At 42.1% G+C, this 17,901-nt stretch overlaps 1 protein-coding gene across 8 annotated transcripts in view; it reads right to left on the reverse strand.

Annotated features, from left to right (window-relative positions):
• The window catches only part of LOC138968696 (probable phosphorylase b kinase regulatory subunit alpha), a 78,354-nt gene that overhangs the window by 46,079 nt on the left and 14,374 nt on the right, over positions 1 to 17,901 (reverse strand). For 5 of the 8 annotated variants that reach the window (XM_070341306.1, XM_070341305.1, XM_070341303.1 and 2 more), the window contains exons 10-14: positions 17,494 to 17,601; positions 14,917 to 14,995; positions 11,051 to 11,185; positions 8,582 to 8,691; positions 5,934 to 6,078 (exon numbers count right to left, since the gene is read on the reverse strand). In XM_070341306.1, coding sequence (XP_070197407.1) covers positions 5,934 to 6,078; positions 8,582 to 8,691; positions 11,051 to 11,185; positions 14,917 to 14,995; positions 17,494 to 17,601 — 577 coding nt within the window. Of the gene's footprint in view, positions 1 to 1,651; positions 1,797 to 5,933; positions 6,079 to 8,581; positions 8,692 to 11,050; positions 11,186 to 14,916; positions 14,996 to 17,493; positions 17,602 to 17,901 lie in introns of all 8 variants that reach the window. The other 3 variants (XM_070341307.1, XM_070341301.1, XM_070341304.1) reach the window with 1 other exon arrangement.

Consider the following 17,901-nt stretch of genomic DNA (forward strand, 5'->3'; position numbering starts at 1 on the left):
TTTATTTGTTCTATCGTCTTTCTTCTTCTTTTTTGTGTGTCTACTTTTGTGTTTTTGTGCCTGAAGAAGACCCTTAGGTCGAAACGTCGCCGTTATTCGTTCCGTCATTTTAACGTGAGTACATTGCTTTTTGGTCTCTTTATTGTTCCCTCTCACGTGCAGTCGCCATTGTTTAATACTTTATACTATCAATTATTTCTGTTTGAATTTTTAATAAACCTTTTCCTGTGCAAGTGAAGTTTATCTTATTTTTTTGTTTAAACCTTTTCCGTGTACAAGTGAAGCATGTGAGAATGTCAAAAGAACAAGCAGAAAGGTCAAGGTTGAAAAGTTGGTGAGGTCAAACAAAAATCTGTGCTTATGATGACCCCAAACAAAGGCTTGGTAGGTCAAGAACAAATTTTCTTGTTTCTGTCTTAATGTTCAAACGTTAGCAGTCTGTCTGTTTTTGTTTTAATTTTGTTTTTGTTTTAATGAAAGCACAGATTTTTCTGGCTTGACATGTTAGTAGACGTGAGGATGGTAAGAGGTCTGGTTGGTCACCAAAGCCATTTTAATCAACTAAATTGTTTTTCAGTCCTATATGTACTAAGACAATGAATTCTAAAGATCCAAGCGCTCGTGAGTGTGACAAACTCACACAGATCAAGTCTAAACACTGACTACGTTCCAGAGGTGCTAAACACAAGATACTGTTAGTCATTAGTCAGAATGGTAGTGAAAAGACTATTTCCACCAGCCACCCCCCACCCACTTCCATCCCCTTAACTCTACCCCATACCCTGTATCTACAGTGAAACAAGAAAAGCAAACGCTCACTGTGTCCTTTCATGACAGGTACCACTGTACGGTGGAACCCCCCAATTAAATCCCCCAATTTAAGACTTCCTCCGTTTTAAGAGCTTGTTTTCTCCGACGTTCTGTTCATAGCCTCTGTAAATTACCCCTGTTTTAAGACAGCCTCCATTTTAAAGGTAGTCGTCTACATTTTTGCTTTTTTTCAATAATCTTATGGTTAGATTTCGCTAAAAAGTTATGTCAGATGAAAAATGAACCATGGGGAAAAAAGTTATAGAAAAAAAAATATATGTAAAAAAAGATTTTATTATTGGGTAGCGTGACTCACGCTTCCAATATTTTGTTTTCTGTTTGCTGAGAACATGTGCTTTGCCTAAAAATACTGACCAATCAAATTCATGTCACTATGCTTATAGCCACGCCCAAACAAGTGCAGCAACAGTTTGACACTGGAGCGTTGTCCACGCTTTTTTTTAAACGCACGAAATGCACGGGATTTGAGAGGAGTCTTGCACTTGGCATTTTTCAAATAAGGATACCCTACTATGAGTACTACGCTGGAATACTACAATGAATTTTCAAACGGCTACACTGGCTTTGTCTTTCCTGATCGAAAGGGGGTGTATTGATTGATTTGTAGGTAATAGACTCTGCATTTTAATGGTCAAATGGTGATTTCGGTATAAAAATGTAGACAAGGACCTTTAAGACCTGATTTTTTTCAGATTCTTGGAGGTCTTAAAAGGGGGGTTTCACTGTACTACATACATGCCCATCTGACTCCCCAGCATAGAGATACTACACCAGCAGCGAAGGCAGGTGCAAGAGATTGGGGAAAGGGTTGTGGACGTACCAAGAAGTGCGCTCGTGACAACACATGTGATGAGGGGTCGGCCCAACGCTTTCCACGAATGCTTGAGGAAAGCCACTTCTGTTCTCAGGAAGTCAATCATAAAGTTTGTGTCCAGCACAACGTAGAATCGCTGCTGATCCATGAACTGCGGACAGTAACAGATTCAGACGCTACGCTATTTTTAAGCTGCTTGACAACAATTGCGTTTTCCTTCTGCTGTTGCCTGTTCTGTGCTGAAAATTAGCGCCAGCTGAGTTTTTCTCAAGGTTACACATGCCAAAGGAGCGACCCAGCGAGGTTAGTTAGATTAGTGTTTGTTCTTGACGGCCCGAGTAGGTTCTGATGCCAGGAGCGTGCAACCTGTACTTTTCCCAAATCTGTTTTGAGAAATTAAAAAGGTATGAGCATGAACAAATCACTGTAAATAAAACTGGATAAAAAATATAAATGGAAAAAAAAAGTAACAAATTTAAAAAAAAATAGTGTAAAAAGCAAAATTAAGAAATATTTGTTCAAATGTGATGACTAATAAAATCGCATTTCTCTACATCTAGAAAAAATGGATCAGCGATCAGCACTATTTCAGTGACAAAAAATAGCAAGACGCCTAGCACACTCTTTGTCTTTGAATAAAGATAGCTGAAACTAATTTTCATGAAGACCTTCAATCTATCTCGCCTAGCAGGGGAGTAAAGCTATATAAAACACAGAGCATTATATGTTGCTGCATCCCATGCCTTTAGTCAAACTGTCACATGCTTTGTGCTGTCACCACAATAGATCACTGCTTTGATGTAATGTAGCCCACTAATGTTATGACAACATATCGAATGCCTTTTATTCTTTGCCTCTGTGGTAGTGGTAAGGGAAAATAGTAGCAAGATGATCGCTTGGATTGCACAGGAGAGGTTAGGTTAAAGGTGTGTGTGTGTGTGTGTGTGTGTGTGTGTGTGTGTGTGTGTGTGTGGTGTGGTGTGGTGGGGTGTGTGTGGTGTGGTGTGGTGTGGTGTGGTGTGGTGTGGTGTGGTGTGGTGTGGTGTGTGTGCGCGTGAACTAATGTGTGTGAATGTCGCAGGCCATTATGGGAGTGGGCTGAAGTGGCAGGTAAGGGTATGCAAGGGAAGGAGTACCATGTTACATGTAGCTTCAAATATTTCACCTTCTTTAAAAAAGAGAACAAAGCAGCTTACCATGTCTTTCTTTCCCTTTTACTTAATCAGCTGTCCTGTTCAGATCATCTGACTTGTTTTAAACTCTGGTCAAGCTTTTTGTGTGTCTGATATTCATGGCACTGCTGTACGTTTGAAAATAAAATGTTGTAACTATACTACTCTTGGCAATGTTCAGATCAATACCATTCACACTCAAAATGTGTTTCTCGCAAAAAATTGCAAACCTACGGGGATGTCAAAAGATGGTGTGTACAGTGAGCCTGTTCTACGCCACTCATGATGTACATTTCAACATATCTAGCTTGACAAAATCTATTTCAATCTAAATTATATATGCATCAAACTGCCATGGAGCAATATCACATTTTCACTCTTGCGCTTATTCTGATTTGTGCAAACTGGCAATCCATATTCCATTTTGTAAACTTCAGGCATGGTTATAACTACAAGCCAATCAAAGTAAATACTAAGATTGGCTAAGAGGGTATTAATCAAGTCTTCAGATAGTTGTATGCCTCGTAAATTCCAAACCTGATGCTTAAAAAGTCTGTATATTTGTATCCAGCTCACAGACGGTTTCTAAATCGACCTTCTAATGGGGCTATGGCCTTAAGGAATAAACCATCCATCCATCTAAATGGACCTGCAAGCAGTTTACCTGTTACTGTCATTCTGAAGGTGTGGTTTAAAAAAGTAATGCGACAGTCAGCAACAATCATAATTCTGACCACCTTTTTACATTTAGTCAAGTTTTGACTAAATGTTTTAACATAGCGGGGGAATCGAAACGAGGGTCGTGGTGTATGTGTGTGTGTGCGTGCGTGCGTGTGTGTAGAGCGATTCAGACCAAACTACTGGACCGATCTTTATGAAATTTGACATGAGAGTTCCTGGGATTGATATCCCCGAACGTTTTTTTCTTTTTTTTGATAAATGTCTTTGATGACGTCATATCCGGCTTTTCGTGAAAGTTGAGGCGGCACTGTCACGCTCTCATTTTTCAACCAAATTGGTTGAAATTTTGGTCAAGTAATCTTCGACGAAGCCCGGACTTCGGTATTGCATTTCAGCTTGGTGGCTTAAAAATTAATTAATGACTTTGGTCATTAAAAATCTGAAAATTGTAAAAAAAACCTTTTTTTTATAAAACGATTCAAATTTACGTTCATCTTATTCTCCATCATTTTCTGATTCCAAAAACATATAAATATGTTATATTTGGATTAAAAACAAGCTCTGAAAATTAAATATATAAAAATTTTGATCAAAATTAAATTTTCGAAATCAATTTAAAAACACTTTCATCTTATTCCTTGTCGGTTCCTGATTCCAAAAACATATAGATATGATATGTTTGGATTCAAAACACGCTCAGAAAGTTAAAACGAAGAGAGGTACAGAAAAGCGTGCTATCCTTCTCAGCGCAAGTACTACCCCGCTCTTCTTGTCAATTTCACTGCCTTTGCTGTGCGCGGTGGACTGACGATGCTACGAGTATACGGTCTTGCTGCGTTGCATTGCGTTCAGTTTCATTTTGTGAGTTCGACAGCTACTTGACTAAATGTTGTATTTTCGCCTTACGCGACTTGTTTTTTTTTACGGTCAGAAAATCTTTCTTTTTTCTCACATGTTGACACTTTTGCTTAGGCAAGTCCAGTTTCCAATGTTTCTGTTTTGTATTTTACTTAAAAGCAGTTGTTGTTATTGAAGTATTTTTGACGAGCTTTAATCACAGAAGAAAATCAACACAAATATTTTGGGTCCGAATTTTTTCATATTTTCTCATGCTGAAATCTCTTACGATGCTTGACCCGCCGAGTTTTCATGCCATCAGCATAGACTTTTACTCAACAGAATCTGATTCAGAGTTCATGAAACAGTGATGGGAGGGTTTACAGAAGCCAAATGTGCTGCTATCGGGCAAACTGAGGCTGCATAACCAAGGAAAAAGGACAGAAGCATTTCTCACACACTGCAGCAAAACAAAATCACTGTGTGCAAAGGCTACCTTCATCATGCTCAGATTGTTAGAGTATACACCTACTATCAGTACAGGACTATATTCACAGAAGTAAGGAGGTGATAATATGCCTCTTATTTTCTATCAGGTGCGTATAGGCTCTGTTAAAGAGACAAGAACCAGAACTGAACATACTGTCTTTGGGTACGCAGAATAAGAAGAAAAACATTATTATGTACTGTCTATTTGAAACAAAAAGTCTAAAAAAGATGTGAATAAGATTTAACCTAGCTTTTTTAAATTGAGGTTAGTCATAGTGCATGCAAGTAGTTTCATATGTTTCTACCACATGCAGAGAAACACAAAACATAGCTGAACAACAACACTAGCAATGTACACCAGCCTAGTAAAGAAGTACGAAACAGCCTGTACAATAACCTTTCAAGCCATACTTTAGCTGTGCATCTAGCTTTGTGCTTTTAATTCTTAATCTAATCTGTAGCGCTCAGCTGATAACTATGCTAACGAAGGTGTCTTGGGGCAGTGCAGTTTTCTTTCTTTATGCAGCAATAGAAAATGATTTGCATGAAGCATTTACACTTCACTCAGAAAAAAAACCACCACTAGGAAATGACTGCGCACGCAAACACAAACACAAACACAGCCGAGAAAATCGACCTGCGCCTTGAGTCCGAGTCTGGAGATACGCACGCGATATAAGACTTCATATATAACAAAAGAAGCAGGATAACAAAAATGTCCACAGTCTGTGTCCAAGGAAAATAAAAAATTAATCAAGGCACAACAAAAGTTTAAACGCAATGAAAACCTCTGATTCCTGAAAAAAAGTTCTGTTTTAAAAACTGTTATAAAGAGAGAAAAAACATTCACAACAGAAGCGGGCTCATTCCACAGTAAAAGCCACAACAAATAGCAGTTATCACAGTCGCTTTACAACTGTACAGGCAACAGGGCTGAGGTGCACGAAGCCAAAGTGGGTGAAACCCAAACAGGTGAGAACAAACCGCGGGGTCTGATTCGTTAAAATCACAACAAATCTCAATTTTAACCAATCCTGCACCGTGGTTGATTCCCACCCGGTTGGTAACTTTCTCGTACACCTGGGCCTTGGTGATTAGATGGCAGTCACCTAGCATAGTGTTTGAGACCAGGAAGAGGATGAGAGGACGCCCCAACATGGTCCAGCTTCGCGCCAAAAAGTCCATGTCCGTTTGAAACTGGTCCACCAGAAAGTCCACGTCCCATGACATATAGAACTGGTGCGCATCTATGAACTACAACAGTAATGACCTTGTCAAAAACATCTTTACCTTAGGCTGCAAATCATTGCGCAAGCACACACACACACACACACACACATACACACACACACACACACACACACACACACACACACACACACACACACACACACACACACACACACACACACACACAAATACAACAAAAAACCAAAAAATAAAGACAAAAAATAACCTTCAAAGAACAAAAGCAATAAAATCAATGGCTGTTGCAGATTCTGGAGTGAAGTCCATGCAGTGTAGTCTGGTTGTTCACAAAATAACCCTGTTCTGAGAGATCACATGAGGATGAAAAGATATAACAACAAATCTAAAAAGGTCTGAATATTAACTATTCTATCACAATTAAGTGGCATAAACTTCTCATCCATGTGTCTCTGAAAATAGGAAGCTTAGATTGATGCTGAGAGATAGATCAGTTTTCATCAGAAAATCAAAAATCGATCATTTTTCAAACCAAAATGAAGTCAAGACACCCTGTTAAAAAAAAAATAAAAAAAATTTAAAAAATGTGTATACCAACAGCAAAATACGAGCAACCCACCTTGTGTCAGAACAGAAAATATCCTTGTTTTCACAAGGGGTCAGTCTTTGACAATGAAATACTAATCAACTTATTCAAATCGAAAATTTGCAGACTAAATAAATAGCTGATGGAGAAAAATCACGCACACATATGGCATCAATATCTATGTACAAACAGAGAAATGCATTCACGTCATACATAAGACATTCATCACTCATCACTACTGATCAGCTCTCTATGTCCAGGTTTGACTATTTGGGAAAAGTCTCACATGCTGCAAACTGCTGAATTCAGTTGCTTGAGGAAGAACATGTATTTTACATGCACCAAGCAGAATGTTCTCTTTGTGTGACTGTTGGTGTTTTAAGTTTGGCAATATTCTGCCGCAGGTCCATAACAAACAACAATTTACAAACAAGCTGATATTTTCAAAGAACAGACTGAAACTCTCCTTTACCTTCCTCCTTTTACAGATTTCCTTCTTAAACCTTCCCTGGCCCTCCTTTTACAGAATTCCTTCTTAAACCTTCCCTGGCCCTCCTTTTACAGAATTCCTTCTTAAACCTTCCCTGGCCCTCCTTTTACAGAATTCCTTCTTAAACCTTCTCTGGCCCTCCTTTTACAGAATTCCTTCTTAAACCTTCCCTCGCCCTCCTTTTACAGAATTCCTTCTTAAACCTTCCCTGGCCCTCCTTTTACAGAATTCCTTCTTAAACCTTCCCTGGCCCTCCTTTTTCAGAATTCCTTCTTAAACCTTCCCTCGCCCTCCTTTTACAGAATTCCTTCTTAAACCTTCCTTGGCCCTCCTTATTAAGAATTCCTTCTTAAACCTTCCCTCGCCCTCCTTTTACAGAATTCCTTCTTAAACCTTCCCTCGCCCTCCTTTTTCAGAATTCCTTCTTAAACCTTTCCTGGCCCTCCTTTTTCAGAATTCCTTCTTAAACCTTCCCTCGCCCTCCTTTTACAGAATTCCTTCTTAAACCTTCCCTGGCCCTCCTTTTACAGAATTCCTTCTTAAACCTTCTCTGGCCCTCCTTTTACAGAATTCCTTCTTAAACCTTCCCTGGCCCTCCTTTTACAGAATTCCTTCTTAAACCTTCCCTGGCCCTCCTTTTTCAGAATTCCTTCTTAAACCTTCCCTCAATCTCCTTTTACAGAATTCCTTCTTAAACCTTCCCCCGCCCTCCTTTTACAGAATTCCTTCTTAAACCTTCCCTCGCCCTCCTTTTACAGAATTCCTTCTTAAACCTTGCCTGGCCCTCCTTTTACAGAATTTTCTTCTTAAACCTTCCCTGGCCCTCCTTTTACAGAATTCCTTCTTAAACCTTCCCTGGCCCTCCTTTTACAGAATTCCTTCTTAAACCTTCCCTGGCCCTCCTTTTACAGAATTCCTTCTTAAACCTTCCCTCTTTTAAGAATTCCTTCTTAAACTTCCTGGCCCTCCTTTTTCAGAATTCCTTCTTAAACCTTCCCTCGCCCTCCTTTTACAGAATTCCTTCTTAAACCTTCCTTGGCCCTCCTTTTTCAGAATTCCTTCTTAAACCTTCCCTCGCCCTCCTTTTACAGAATTCCTTCTTAAACCTTGCCTGGCCCTCCTTTTACAGAATTCCTTCTTAACCCTTCCCTGGCCCTCCTTTTTAAGAATTCCTTCTTAAACTTCCTTGGCCCTCCTTATTAAGAATTCCTTCTTAAACCTTCCCTCGCCCTCCTTTTACAGAATTCCTTCTTAAACCTTCCCTCGCCCTCCTTTTTCAGAATTCCTTCTTAAACCTTCCCTCGCCCTCCTTTTTCAGAATTCCTTCTTAAACCTTCCCTCGCCCTCCTTTTTCAGAAAGCCTCATGAAACCTTACACCTTCCTCCTTTTCTAGAATGAGGCATCTGATCCTACAAGGTTAATTTTTTTATAGCGGAAGAGGGCAGAGTGGCAGAAGAAAAAGAAAGCATCTGACCTGAGGTATGAAGGCGAAGATCTTGTTGTCCAGCATGTAGAGCTTGCTGGTGGCCAGCAAACCAATCTCCCCTGATGGCCGACCGGACAGGCCCAGCCGCTTGCTCTTACCTTTGGACACAAGAACAACTCGGTCAATAAAATCAAATGATAAAATTAAAATTCTTCATTTTAATACCAATACAAATACCAATTTACTCCAAATAAATTGAGGATGAGAGTCGCTTGTTCATTTCAATGCTTGTTATTCTCTCAGGTGCCAGGAGAATGGTTCCGAATAACTCTCACTTACTCTATTACACATGTCGTATGCATTTAGAGCGCTTATTTCCCTTTGTTTATCAGATCACTAAAATCAAGATCCGTGTTCAAGATTATGCTCTGCCGCCATTTAAGACTCCCTTCCATTTAAGACCCTGTTTTCTCTGACTTCATGTTCATAACCTCAGTTAATTTACCTCCATTGTAAGACATGGGATTCAGAAAAAGTGATAATTAAGGAAAAAAAAGGTGGGGGTCTGGGGGCCGCAGAAGGCCCCCAGTAGGGTCCAGGGGCAACGCCCCTGGTCGGGGTCTGGGGGCGAAGCCCCCAGAAGCTGAAGGTTTTTAGTGTTTTAGACACACAAAAATGGCCCTGAAATGCATATTTCAGCTTAATCATAGCCCCCCCCCCTTTCTCTTCCTTCCCATGTTTCTCAAATTAATTTTACGCTAAGACTCAAAATAAGGAGGAGAAAGAGAGAGAGAGAGAAAGAGAGAGAGAGAGAAAGAGAGAGAGAGAGAGAGGCGGGGATGGGGGGGGGGGGGGGTGGTGGCGTGTGACGGTGTGGTTTCAATGTTCTTACCTTGTCGGTGCCAAACGACCCCAGTGACTGATTACACGACTGGGTTTTCAGGATAGTCAGGTGCTTGTTGCTTTTCAAGTGGCTTTTGAGGGCAGTCTTTCCATTGGAACCGTAGTTGATAACATTAACATCGTTGCACAAAGTGCACTGAGCTTTTCCCGGCAAGTTGATTTTAGCAAAAGCATCGCCAACTTTCAGTTTCACGTCTTGTGTCTTCTGGCCTTTCTCGTATTTCCAGCTCAATGATACAACTTCATCGAGCCAGTCGAATCTCCAGAGATTTTTCTTGTACTTCTGCTGGTCAATTTCCCGGGATAGAACGGTTTCGTCTCGCTTTAGCTTCCTCATCATTTTGGCAAGTGGCTCGAAGCGATGTAAAAATGGCGCCGAATCATTCTCATACGGTATGCTTATACTGAATCCCCGATAGCTACGTTGAAACGGTGACTGTAGGAGACAAAGACACAGAGCGCGTTCCCATACGGATCGACCAGCAACAGTCTGACCGTTTTAGGAACCAACCGTTCAAGAATAGTATGGAATGGAGCGTCGCGATCAGCGGACCGGCCGAAAAACTTGGGTCTATACCTACATATACCCCAAAATTTTCTCAGCGGATTTGCACGAATCTCAAGAATGATCCCTGGAGCCTAAAAATTTACGGAATTCCGTAATTTTACGGAAGAATCCCATGTCTGCATTGTAAGACTCCCTCCTTTATAAGACCTGATTTTCTTAGAGTTTTTTAGGTCTTAAAAAGGGGGGGGGGGTATTCCACTGTACTACTGAAGTATTCTGGCTTTGCATGGTGAACATGACAGTGCTTAGGAGTTTTTTTTCAGTCTAACACGCACCACAATCTTCACTTGCTCATTCTGAGGTATCACTCATGTGATCACAGTTCGGCAGCAAAACCTGGTCACTATGCTGTGTATAAGAATGTACTAGCAGCCCAAGTTTCCACATATGCGGGTAACCCCACAGAACAACATGATACCAATACCAATACCAATTTACTTGCACAATTTACTCCAAATAATCACATGGAAAAATGCACATACAGGACAACAAAATTCCTCAGTACTTCATAATCCCCATTCAGTATTTCAGGAAAGAAACATAATCTCAGTTACACTCTTACCCGATTCGGGGTTCAGCTTCAAAAGTTATGACAATGTGCTTTCTCACTACATAAGCCTTACACTAAGGTATCACTGCATGCTTTTCCTGTTATTTCATCTTAACAGAGAAAAACAGTCAAGCATAAAGAATAAAGTCAGTGACATAGGTACCAAGAGGGGTGAAAATCTAGAAGATAAAAATCCTCTTGTTTGCGTTTCCCTATCGTACATTTCACAGGAAAAGTCTATAGTGTAAGGATAAAGTCATTAACATAGGTACCAAGACAGGTGAAAACTAGAACAAAACAATCCTCTTGTGTGCATTTCACTATCTGACATTTCACAGGAAAGTCTTTTTAGTATAAAGATAAAGTCAGGAACATGGGTACAAAGAGGGGTGAAAATCTGGAATAGAAAAATCCTCTTATCTTGTGTGCATTTCCCTATCTTACATTTCACAGGAAAGTCTTTATAGTACAAGTATAAAGTCAGTGAGATACGTACCAAGACGGGAGAAGATCTGGGAGAGAACGCGGGCTGGATGGACCTGAATGGGATAGGACTGGCTGATGGTCTGGACGTGGATGCCGTGCTTGGCCAGCGCGTGGGAAATCTCAGCGTCCTCCGCCAGAATGGCCACTGTGCAGATTTAAATTAATTTTATTTACTCTATTATCCCGCCTGCCAAACGGTTGTGTGACGTGTCTAGTGTGTTGGCGAAGTGTCTTGTGCTTGTCACTTCTCGCTTTCAGCCCTCACCGCTGGCTAGCACCGTCTGTCCTTTTTAGGACAATGCGAAAAGAGAGCAGAATGCGCCAGTCTCTCCTGCCAGTACAATAACCTCTCCACAACAAGCCATATGTAGTGCCTCCATCGCGGCGACAGGCGTAAACTGGGTACCGCAAGGCCCCAGGCTAGACTACAAGGACTCGGAGGAGGTTGGCCCCTAGACGTGCGGCATGCGGGCCCACCGGTGTGTGGAAACGCCCAGGTGCCCACGAACCAACCTCCAGCTATGGGTCAAATAGCCGGGCAGGATAGGCTCGTCAACCCTGGCAGGCAGCGATCCTAAGAGAAGACCACTCTGAATTCAAAACGAGGGTAGAGGAGGCTCATCATCCATGGAAGGAAACTCGTCTAGGAGAAGGAAAACTCCGAAATGAAACCCACGCAGTCCCTCGAAGACGGAACGGCACTGGCCTTTTTTAGGCGGGGAGCAGACCGGGTGCCTACGCTATCCTCGACAAATGGTTGTGTCATCAACGAATCAACGTGATGGTGTCGTCTTCATGGATCGCAGCCAGGTGAAGACGGTGCCGGGCCCTCAGCCTCAAAGGGGCCCACCCAATGCGACTGGCGACTCCCACCCATCTGACGTGGCCGGGGATGGGCGGAGTAGAGCTACCGGCTACCAGATCAAAGTCATGCACTCTATTATCCCAATGGTGAATGCTGGGAAATTCCGGTCGCTTCCTCCCAGTGGAAAGCTAGCAGCAACTAGAGTCGCGCTACCCAGATGTGAGCGTGTTTAGGTGTAATCAGCCACCTGCACTTACGGCAGAATGACCGAGGTCTTTTATGTGCCATTGTGGTGGACATGGATACCGTATCTGAGTCTGCACATAAAGTTGACCCGTGTCCGTCCCTGCCGGAATTGGAACCTGCGACCTTAGGATCACAAGTCCAGCGCTCTACCAACTGAGCTACCCCGCCTCCCAGATGTAAAGGCTGTCCTTAATTGAGCCCAAGTAGACTTTGCTGATACTTTGTCAAGTCTTTTTACCACAAGTCCAGTGCTCTACCAACTGAGCTACCCCGCCTCCCAGACGTAAAGGCTGTCCTTAATTGAGCCCAAGTAGACTTTGCTGATACTTTGTCAAGTCTTTTTACCACAAGTCCAGTGCTCTACCAACTGAGCTACCCCGCCTCCCAGACGTAAAGGCTGTCCTTAATTGAGCCCAAGTAGACTTTGCTGATACTTTGTCAAGTCTTTTTACCACAAGTCCAGTGCTCTACCAACTGAGCTACCCCGCCTCCCAGACGTAAAGGCTGTCCTTAATTGAGCCCAAGGAGACTTTGCTGATACTTTGTCAAGTCTTTTTACCACAAGTCCAGTGCTCTACCAACTGAGCTACCGGGCCTCCCAGACGTAAAGGCTGTCCTTAATTGAGCCCAAGTAGACTTTGCTGATACTTTGTCAAGTCTTTTTACCACAAGTCCAGTGCTCTACCAACTGAGCTACCCCGCCTCCCAGACGTAAAGGCTGTCCTTAATTGAGCCCAAGTAGACTTTGCTGATACTTTGTCAAGTCTTTTTACCACAAGTCCAGTGCTCTACCAACTGAGCTACCGGGCCTCCCAGACGTAAAGGCTGTCCTTAATTGAGCCCAAGTAGACTTTGCTGATACTTTGTCAAGTCTTTTTACCACAAGTCCAGCGCTCTACCAACTGAGCTACCCGACCTCCCAGACGTAAAGGCTGTCCTTAATTGAGCCCAAGGAGACTTTGCTGATACTTTGTCAAGTCTTTTTACCACAAGTCCAGTGCTCTACCAACTGAGCTACCGGGCCTCCCAGACGTAAAGGCTGTCCTTAATTGAGCCCAAGTAGACTTTGCTGATACTTTGTCAAGTCTTTTTACCACAAGTCCAGTGCTCTACCAACTGAGCTACCCCGCCTCCCAGACGTAAAGGCTGTCCTTAATTGAGCCCAAGGAGACTTTGCTGATACTTTGTCAAGTCTTTTTACCACAAGTCCAGTGCTCTACCAACTGAGCTACCCCGCCTCCCAGACGTAAAGGCTGTCCTTAATTGAGCCCAAGTAGACTTTGCTGATACTTTGTCAAGTCTTTTTACCACAAGTCCAGTGCTCTACCAACTGAGCTACCCCGCCTCCCAGATGTAAAGGCTGTCCTTAATTGAGCCCAAGTAGACTTTGCTGATACTTTGTCAAGTCTTTTTACCACAAGTCCAGTGCTCTACCAACTGAGCTACCGGGCCTCCCAGACGTAAAGGCTGTCCTTAATTGAGCCCAAGTAGACTTTGCTGATACTTTGTCAAGTCTTTTTACCACAAGTCCAGTGCTCTACCAACTGAGCTACCCCGCCTCCCAGACGTAAAGGCTGTCCTTAATTGAGCCCAAGTAGACTTTGCTGATACTTTGTCAAGTCTTTTTACCACAAATTCAGTGCCAAAGCTTTGCGCAAAGATCTTTTCTTAAAGGCACAGTGCGCCTCCCGTAAACCATCACAGATACTGTCAGGCTTTTACACACAGTGCAAACACCCTTCCGTTTGAACGCTCACCAAACGGGAACATCCTAGGTGCCCTAGGTAAAGAGCGAGCAATTTTCAAAGAATTAATTTTGCGGATTGTGTCAGAGACAATCGGACCGTGGTGCGTTTTGGCGCTAGACCTAACTTTTAAAATCTAAATAATAAATTGACAGCTTGTTGCACAAACATTCTTAAATCATAAAATAATTCTTTTTTCATCAAGACAAGATCAGTTCAATTCGAAGTTTTCAAAGTTTGAAAAAAGAAACGCCCGGAAGCAGGATCACGCAAGGTCGTGGTTCTCGTAGCAGACGACGGTTTATGTCTATTGCCAGTTCCTCTGAACAGTCAAAAGCCATCGCGAGAGTTCTTGTGAACCACAGCCGTTTGTTTCCTGCATAGTCAGAGGTACATAATAACGTGCTATTGCAGATAAGCTCACAGCGAGTTCCATTCAAATTACTAACTGACGACTGCATTGTGAAAAAGGGAAACTGGATCACACGGGTTCACGATGGCTCAGGGGTAAGATAAACCACGCAAAAATATATTCTTTGAAAATTGCTCGCTCTTTACGGAGGGCACCTAGGATGTTCTCAAGCGGTGAGTGTTCAAATGAAAGGGTGTTTGTACTGTGTGTAAAAGCCTGACAGTATCTGTGATGGTTTACGGGACGCTTACTGTGCCTTTAAGTAGACTTTGTGAAGGCAAATTCATCCAATTAATATCAGTCAAATACAGAGACTGGTAGACAGAACAAACGCAGACACACAGGCTTCGTTACTTCTGGTGTTCTGCATCACTGAAGTCTAAGTCAAATTAGTTCAAGTACAATTTTTTAGCTTCAGTAAAATCTGGAAGTGGTTTTTTTACTCAACTAAAGCATTCACCTTTAATTCCCCACAGATATTACACTTTGACTGACAGATATCCAGACATTTTTTCTTCCAAATGTTAGTTTATTTTCAAAGATGGAAGCAATCACTTGTTCAATATCAGGACTTCAAGTTCGATGACAAAGCAAGTGAATTCTGAAATAAAACTGTTCAATAGAGAAAATGACCTATCTCACATTTCATCCAGTTAACCCATACATACCTTGTACAACGACATCTGGTTTGTCCTCTCGGATCAGACGTCTGTTTAAGGGATCCAATTCTCCAGGAGATAAGAAATTCTGTAAAAAATAAAATTTTAAAAAGTTAGTAACTGCTAGATGTAAAACCAAAACCTAATCATAAAAGTAGAAAGGTATAATGGATGGATAACAGATGCAACAAAATGTCACATTACTTAAATAAGCATTTATTTGCAGTAATTATCCCTGCAGGAAAAACATGGTAACATTACAGAAACTAAGCAAGATGGAAACTACAGCACAGTACTTCTCTCTGACAGCAAAACCCCGCACTGATCAAGGCAGACACACATAGTTCTCATACCTTCGCTCCCAGCTTAGATTAAATCGCATGCCTATAATGCAGCCCCACGTTGGTTTTCATGACAAAGCAGCAACAAGCCAGTTTTTGTATTATATCTGAACCCTCAACATCTTATTTTCCCAGGACGATCGTAGACTGGAACCATCTACAGGACGATCAAGTCCTGGCAGGATCTGTGGAGATCTTTAAATCGAAAATTTTAATGTAAATTTTCATTTGATTAATATACTTACCCAATTCCCATAGAGCAATTTACTTCAGTTTAGTGCTAGGACGCTGAAAACTACGCTCACCCTGGTAAGGGGGAAAGTACCCTAAAAATAGAACAGCCTTGACCGTCACAGATGACGTCATGACTAGGATACCCCCCAGCATGCTCTGCGCACGCGTGCTCTCGCCGCCATCTTGTAATCATTCGCTCGAAGCGCCCCATTATATTTTTAGGGGAACTAAAGCGGGGTAGGCGGGAGGGACTTCAGTATGTGAATTGGGTAAGTATATTAATCAAATGAAAATTTACATTAAAATTTTCGATTAAATTACATATCTTATCCCAATTCACATATAGCAGATTGCTAATTAAGGTGGTGGGATGCTCACCTATGAACTAGGCAACAACTGTCCTGCTGCTACCATCGCTGGTATAGCCTTGGTACCATCCTGTCGCGTACTGGAAATGTCGCGCAGGTAAAAGTTGATAAAAACATTAACTGTGGTCTTCGAAACCTTAGCCTTCTTCGCCGTCTTCTTAGACGGGGACTCTGCTGACGCTACATGCCTAGCGCTAGATTTCTTCTTCCCACTGTCTGCCATACTGGCGAAAGTCTCGAACGTCAAAACGTAAACAAGACTTGTGGCAAACGAAAGTATCACAACAACATGGGTGCAACCTGGAAAATTCCAAAAACCGGCAAAAGTTGGGGTCCAGCTTTTTTGGTATTTAAAATACCAAAAAACCCCTCTCCTGGAACAAAAACATCGGCAGCCGATGAAACCAAAAACCGGCTGCCGGCATGTAGCCGGCAGAGTTGCACCCATGCAACAAGAACAAGAAGAGCAAACGCTCGATCGAGTCACTTTCGCAGTTCTGAATATTATATGAGGCATCAGATGGACAGGAAGAAATTGCTATTCACAACACAATGAGTCACGTTCACATAAAATTTGAGCCCGGTCACTTTTATAGTTTCCGAGAAAAGCCCAACGTTAAGTTGTGTGTTGCCGAACAGAAAAGGCTAGTTATCTCCCTTGTTTTTCTGATAACGTTCGTAAAAGGCTACAGATGTAAATACTTTGATGTAAAGAATAATCCTACAAAGTTTCAATCACATCCGATGAACTTTGTCAAAGATATAAAATGTCTAATTTTTCCTTTGACGCTGACCTGTGACCTTGAAAAAGGTCAAAGGTCAACGAAACCATCGTTAAAGTGTAGAGGTCATTGGAGGTCACGACTAAACAAAATATGAGCCCGATCGCTTTGATAGTTTCCGAGAAAAGTTTGTCAAAGATATAAAATGTCTAATTTTTCCTTTGACGCTGACCTGTGACCTTGAAAAAGGTCAAAGGTCAACGAAACCATCGTTAAAGTGTAGAGGTCATTGGAGGTCACGACTAAACAAAATATGAGCCCGATCGCTTTGATAGTTTCCGAGAAAAGTCCAACGTTAAGGTGGTGTCTACGGACGGCCGGCCGGCCGGCCGGATGGCCGGCCGGCCGGACAGACTAACACTGACCGATTACATAGAGTCACTTTTTCTCAAGTGACTCAAAAACTGGAAAAATCTCACCCAATCTCAGCCATAAGCTAAGAAACAGACGTGTGACCAGGGTTGGTACTGCCAAGAAGCAGTGGGCTAAAGAATAGCCCGAGCGTAGACCAAAACACGTCCGCAACCAACGTCGCTGAAGAGTGGAATGATTACAAGATGGCGGCGAGAGCACGCGTGTGCAGAGCATGCTGGGGGGTATTCTAGTCATGACGTCATCTGTGACGGTCAAGGCTGTTCTATTTTTAGGGTACTTTCCCCCTTACCAGGGTGAGCGTAGTTTTCAGCGTCCTAGCACTAAACTGAAGTAAATTGCTATATGTGAATTGGGATAAGATATGTAATTTAATCTCATCTCCACCCAGTCTAGGACTTATTTATATGCGCTCCTCCCTTCCGTTGATCAAATGCCAGACAAACGTATTGTCACAGATACAGATACAGATACAGATACAAAACTCACCTCAGACATGAGTCGACCAAGAATGTACAGGGACTGCCCCCACATGTGAGGCTTTTGACCTCTGGGTACTCGCTTCTGACTGTTTTTCTCTTCAATCTCTTCATGCACCTAAAAAGTCAAGGTTACATTTGCTCATCACGTCTAGATTTTTCTTCTTCTTCATACTTCATTCATGGGCTGAAACTCCCACATTCACTCATGATTTTGCACGAGTAGGTTTTTGCGTGTACGAGTCTATGACCGTTCTTATCCCGCCATTCAGGCAGCCATACGCCACTTTCGGAGGACACGTCTGGATTGAAATCATACCCCTTTTTTCAAATGTCAAAGAACCAGAAACAAGATGTGTGAAACAAAAGTATTGAAAGTCCATAAAATTCAGTTAAATAGTTTACCACTTATTTACCA

Source organism: Littorina saxatilis, linkage group LG6 (genome assembly GCF_037325665.1).
Source record: "Littorina saxatilis isolate snail1 linkage group LG6, US_GU_Lsax_2.0, whole genome shotgun sequence".
Lineage (NCBI taxonomy): Eukaryota > Metazoa > Mollusca > Gastropoda > Littorinimorpha > Littorinidae > Littorina > Littorina saxatilis.